This window comes from Lactuca virosa, chromosome 5 (assembly GCF_052849685.1).
Source record: "Lactuca virosa cultivar CGN04683 chromosome 5, Lactuca_virosa_CGN04683_v6, whole genome shotgun sequence".
Taxonomy (NCBI): domain Eukaryota; kingdom Viridiplantae; phylum Streptophyta; class Magnoliopsida; order Asterales; family Asteraceae; genus Lactuca; species Lactuca virosa.
In genome coordinates this window covers 116,083,944-116,089,019 of record NC_136430.1, presented here as the reverse complement: position 1 = coordinate 116,089,019, position 5,076 = coordinate 116,083,944, and the positions used below count along the sequence as shown (strand labels likewise).

Below are 5,076 nucleotides of genomic sequence, written 5' to 3'. Positions count from 1 at the left end.
GATAGACATAAAGCTAGAACCTAGATATGCAAAATATTACTCTAGTACCATGATTCTTAACCTCCATTTCCTCTCAAAGGTTATGTCATCGGTAATGACTAACAATATCAAGTCTAATATCATGCTATCTTCTCATTTTCTTCTCCGTCATTCTCTACTTCTCGATCCATTGATTGTAATTACTTCAACTCTTTTATTTAACATCTCTAATTTCTGAGTGACATTCATACAAAGATACTAGTTTCATGATATTTTTTTCTTGATATCAAAATATATTTTTAGGTTAGGTAGTTGACAACATATACTGAATGTGTCCATCAACATATAAATTTAAAAATAGAAATCCTACACAATTAAGTTGATAACAAATTGTGATGATAACTAAAATAAAATTGTGATAACAAATTGTGATGATAACTAAAATAATTACGAAAGGGTTTTTAACCCATCAGACACAACTTGATAACAAATTGTGATGATAACTAAAATAATTACGAAAGGGTTTTTAACCCACCGGTGTCTGATGTTGCCCTCCCTTTTTAAGGTTGAAGGTTCAAGTCCTACGGTGAACATATATGAAATAATGTAGAAGTAGTCATGGGTATATTTGTTTAAAAAATATATATATAAATAAATAAATAAATAAACTAAAATAAGTTAAATCGATGATGAAACCTTTATATTGGCACTAAACATTGGTCATATACTCTCTCCAAACCCCACACGCACATATGGTGTGTGCTTTGTGTATGTATTCTATACTTTTAAACTTGCAGTATTACTACCTTTATACAGAAGACTTGGCTCAACCTTGCATGCCCGAGGTGAGGGGTCAATCAGTGAAAAGCAAAGAAAGTTCATTGAAAAAGCTTAAAAGAAAGTTGATTTCACAAAGCAACTCTCTCTCTCTCTCTCTCTCTCTCTCTCTCTCTCTCTCTCTCTCTCTCTCTCTCTCTCTCTCTCTCTCTCTCTCATGAATAAAGCTGATGCAAACAACTAAGCCCATTTCTAGCTTCTGTACAGAACCGAACCATATTGATCGATTCGTAGCTTCATCTGTAAGATAAAGGACATAACCCACAAAAACCTACTATACACGACATGTTAGAAACCGACCACCTCCACCACCTTCACCACTACCATCACCTCACTCCTGCACCAGCTCCAACTTCATCAGATCATGCTCTTTCTTGCAAAAGAAAAAGACGTCCCGCCGGTACTCCAGGTACCCATATTAATTTCCTCACTTGTCACTTGTCATATTCATTTATGCTGAAGTACGTAGCTTTAAGAATCAATTTTTCTGAAGACAAAGTTATGATATTAATTTCATTACATTTTCAGATCCAGATGCTGAGGTTGTGTCGTTGTCTCCCAAAACTTTGCTGGAGTCAGACCGATACGTGTGTGAGATCTGTAACCAAGGCTTCCAACGGGACCAGAATCTTCAGATGCACCGCAGGCGACACAAAGTACCATGGAAGTTATTGAAGAGGGAGTCGCCGGAGGTAAAGAAAAGAGTTTTCGTGTGCCCGGAGCCTAGCTGCTTGCATCATGATCCTTGTCATGCTCTCGGTGACCTCGTAGGAATCAAGAAACACTTTCGCAGGAAACATAGTAACAATAAACAGTGGGTTTGTGAAAAGTGCTCAAAGGGTTATGCTGTTCAATCTGATTATAAAGCTCATCTTAAAACTTGTGGCACTAGAGGCCATTCTTGTGATTGTGGTCGAGTTTTTTCCAGGTTAGTATATATAGCCTATTTTAGTCATTTTTTATTTACTGATCTCATATTCTTTTGATTTTTTGGTGTCATCATGCATAGTTTTCAGAAACATGGGATAAGAAACCAAAATTCCTGAATGCTTCTTATCTTAAAATCCGCAACTTAACGAATTAATAAGGTCCGCCATAATAAGTTCTTGTACATTGAATATTTTTGGTTTCTAGCGACGTTTTTGTGGATGAAAATGTGTCTGTATCAAATATTATTGCAGTTTGACTACCTGCAATATACAATAACACTATATATGAACAAGTTCCGAGGATCTATCATCTCATCTTTTTGTCTATATATTATCTAAAACTTTATGATTAAGAGGAATTTATTCGATTCTTTTATTGAAACATCGGCTCTTTAGTAAAAGACATAGATCAAACGTTGGACCAGTTCAAATTTTGTTTGAATTTAATTAATAAACATTAATAGTCAACCGTAAAAGTCATAATCTAAAATATCCATCTGCTCCAATCCTTCTCTCGGTATTTTAGTATACTGTGTGCTTCATGGTAGACCTATATATCACCTACGTGACGAAGCTTAATTTGCTTCTTCCCTTGATTAAATCTTTGTGTTTTTCAAGAACAATTTTCGTTTATTTTATTTATATAATATTGGAGCTTTTAATGATCTCACTCATTTGTCTGTATAGAGTTGAGAGTTTCATCGAGCACCAAGATGCTTGTGTTGTCAGGCATGCTCACCCGGATTTGACAGTATTCCAGCGTATATGTTCGCCTAGCAACGCATCAAGCACTAGTCCCTCAAACGACGCAAATTTGAACATTTTAAGAGTAATGCCAAGAATGCAACAAATCCATTATCACCACAAACCTTCCCATTCACAACCTCAAGAAAAGAATATAGAACTTCAGCTCCTACCATCGTCGTCATTATTTGAACAGAAGAACAACCATCAAACCCATTTGAAGCTTTCAATTGGCAACGAAGTTAGCTTTCATACAGATGAAGAACAAAAGATGAACATGGCTATGACTGAAAAGGCATTTGCAGATGAGTCGAGGCAGCAAGCGAAGAGGCAGATTCAAATGGCGGAGTTGGAATTCGCGAATGCGAAGAGAATTAGGCAACAAGCTCAAGGAGAATTAGAGAGAGCTAAACGTCAGCAAGAACAAGTTGCAAAGAAAATCAACTTGACCATTTTAGAGGTCACTTGTCATTCTTGTAAGCAACGGTTCCAAGCTGCTAGTAAAGTTTCAACCACTATAGCTGATGATACCTCGTTTGGTTTGAGTTACATGTCTTCAGCAGTAACTGAAGGAGAAGGTGACTATTAGTTTTTCCAAGCAAATCTCTCTCTCTCTCTCTCTCTCTCTCTCTCTCTCTCTCTCTCTCTCTCTCTCTCTCTCTCTCTCTCTCTCTCTCTCTCTCTCTCTCTCTCTCTCTCTCTCTCTCTCTCTCTCTCCCTCCCAACTGTACGTGTGTTTATATATGATTCCATTTATGTCTTTTCATTCTGATGAGAAAAAAGGAAATAAGAAAAAAAGAAAAAATAGATTCCACAATAGGTATATATTGGTGTAATATGTGATCTACATCTCCTTCCTCTTTCATTTATTTAGAGGTCAAGCTGCAGCTGATCTGTTTTGGCACTATACATAATTAATTCCATAAAATGAGGATTAAATGATCAAGGCATTGATCTCTAGAGATTATGTATTAGGTTGCTCAAGTTATTTTATAACTATCAATGTATTAGTTTGTTTATTCATTCCCAAAATAAAAAAACCAAAAGGATTAATGTGATACCCATCTAATTACAGCTATTTAAAGTTACGAAAGGAAGGAGCTTCTGAAATCTTATCATGGCAGCCCTCATAATTAAAGGGTTCCTGCAGCCTTGATAAGTTCATCGTTTGTGTTTTTAGTTTGTCTTTATGGAAAGAAAAAGGTGACAAATATGCATGTTGATGTCTGAGAATCTGGTGTCACCAATTAACTTTGTGTACGTGGTTTATAAACTAGGCTCCACCTATGTGTCACAATTTCGACACCATTTTGGTTGTTATATCATCTCATGTCATCTCCGCACCATTCCACATTTACCTGGAAATTAATACCCACAATGTACACGGTTGTTCTAAACATATTTTAGGTCTAAGACGAGACGGAAAAAAATTTCCTTAAAATACTCAAATATCATCAACGTTTTTATGTTAATTCAAAAATTGAAAGAAAAATTACTTCTCCTACCTTCTAAATATATAACATTTTCGATTATAAAAATCCGCATACATAAAAAGAATTCTTCTTCTAGCTTTTGAAATGCAAAATTAATAATATTATCTTCAAAATCGATCTTGTTTAATACTCTCTCCGTCTCAAAATTATTGTCCACAGACAAAAAACACACGGATTAAGAAAAGCAATCATTAGTTTTGTCTTTTTGAATAAAATGACCCTCTTGTTCTTTTCTAAAAACAATGGGAAATATGCATTTGTAATTATTAAAGTTTACTTTATTAAATGTTAGGGGTAATATGGTAAAAGTGTATATCTACTTTTGGTAGTGGACAATAATTTTGGGACAAACTAAAATAGTAATGTGGACAATAATTTTGGGACGAAGGGAGTATATGTTTCTCTATTTATAGAATAACCAATCCGTTCAACTTTTCTTGTGACATCGACAGACTTAAGTAATTCTTCAATAACTTCAACTTTTAAAAACTTATTTCTGAAGATGCAACAGTTATAAAAATAGTTAATAGGATTCTATATGCAATAAAAGCATTCAGATAACAATCAGCAACTTTAACAAATTTCAAAATTTCAACCACGAACTCTATATTATTCGATCGGTAGAGACGTTTGTGACACATTTAATTCAAAAAAAAAATTCACTTGAATCCATATCATAAAAATGTCATAAGAAAACGTAGTTCCAAACTTTATACAACATTCATTAAGTTTATTCTCATCTATTGTCTTTAAATTCTTTGAACCATATAAAAATCCAAAAGTACTTTCAAAATACTTCAACTGTTTAGTTCTAGTATTTAGTGAAACGTGATTGCAACATCCACAACAAATACAACATTCAATTGTTTAGTTCTAGTATTTAGTGAAACGTGATCTGGTCGAGGAAGACGAATGGGGGAAGGGGGTGTATGTTGTCCCATATTTTTTATTAAATATATTTTTCGTAAATAAATAAAAAATTGTAATTGTGTATGTTTTCCCATGAATCGGCTCATTCTCATTAATCAATATATATACAAGATAAATACATTATGGGCTATAATACTAATCCTTTGGGCCTAAATACATACAAT

The 5,076-nt window shown here is 34.2% G+C and overlaps 1 protein-coding gene across 1 annotated transcript; it reads left to right on the top strand.

Annotated features, from left to right (window-relative positions):
- The first annotated feature begins 896 nt into the window (after nt 1–896).
- LOC145111009 (protein indeterminate-domain 14-like) lies at nt 897–3,691 on the top strand. The gene is made up of 3 exons (XM_079047310.1): nt 897–1,225; nt 1,345–1,744; nt 2,433–3,691. The coding sequence occupies exons 1-3, from the start codon at nt 1,102–1,104 to the stop codon at nt 3,076–3,078; spliced, it is 1,170 nt and encodes a 389-aa protein (XP_078903436.1). The 5' UTR covers nt 897–1,101; the 3' UTR covers nt 3,079–3,691.
- Nucleotides 3,692–5,076: the final 1,385 nt, after the last annotated feature.

What these genes read in the sequence shown, in the direction of transcription:
- LOC145111009 (XM_079047310.1), top strand. Translation starts at nt 1,102, where the DNA reads ATGTTAGAAACCGACCACCTCCACCACCTTCACCACTACCATCACCTC. An exon ending in ACGTCCCGCCGGTACTCCAG is followed by an intron (nt 1,226 to 1,344) that starts GTACCCATATTA and finishes TTACATTTTCAG; the next exon opens with ATCCAGATGCTGAGGTTGTG. An exon ending in TGTGGTCGAGTTTTTTCCAG is followed by an intron (nt 1,745 to 2,432) that starts GTTAGTATATAT and finishes TTGTCTGTATAG; the next exon opens with AGTTGAGAGTTTCATCGAGC.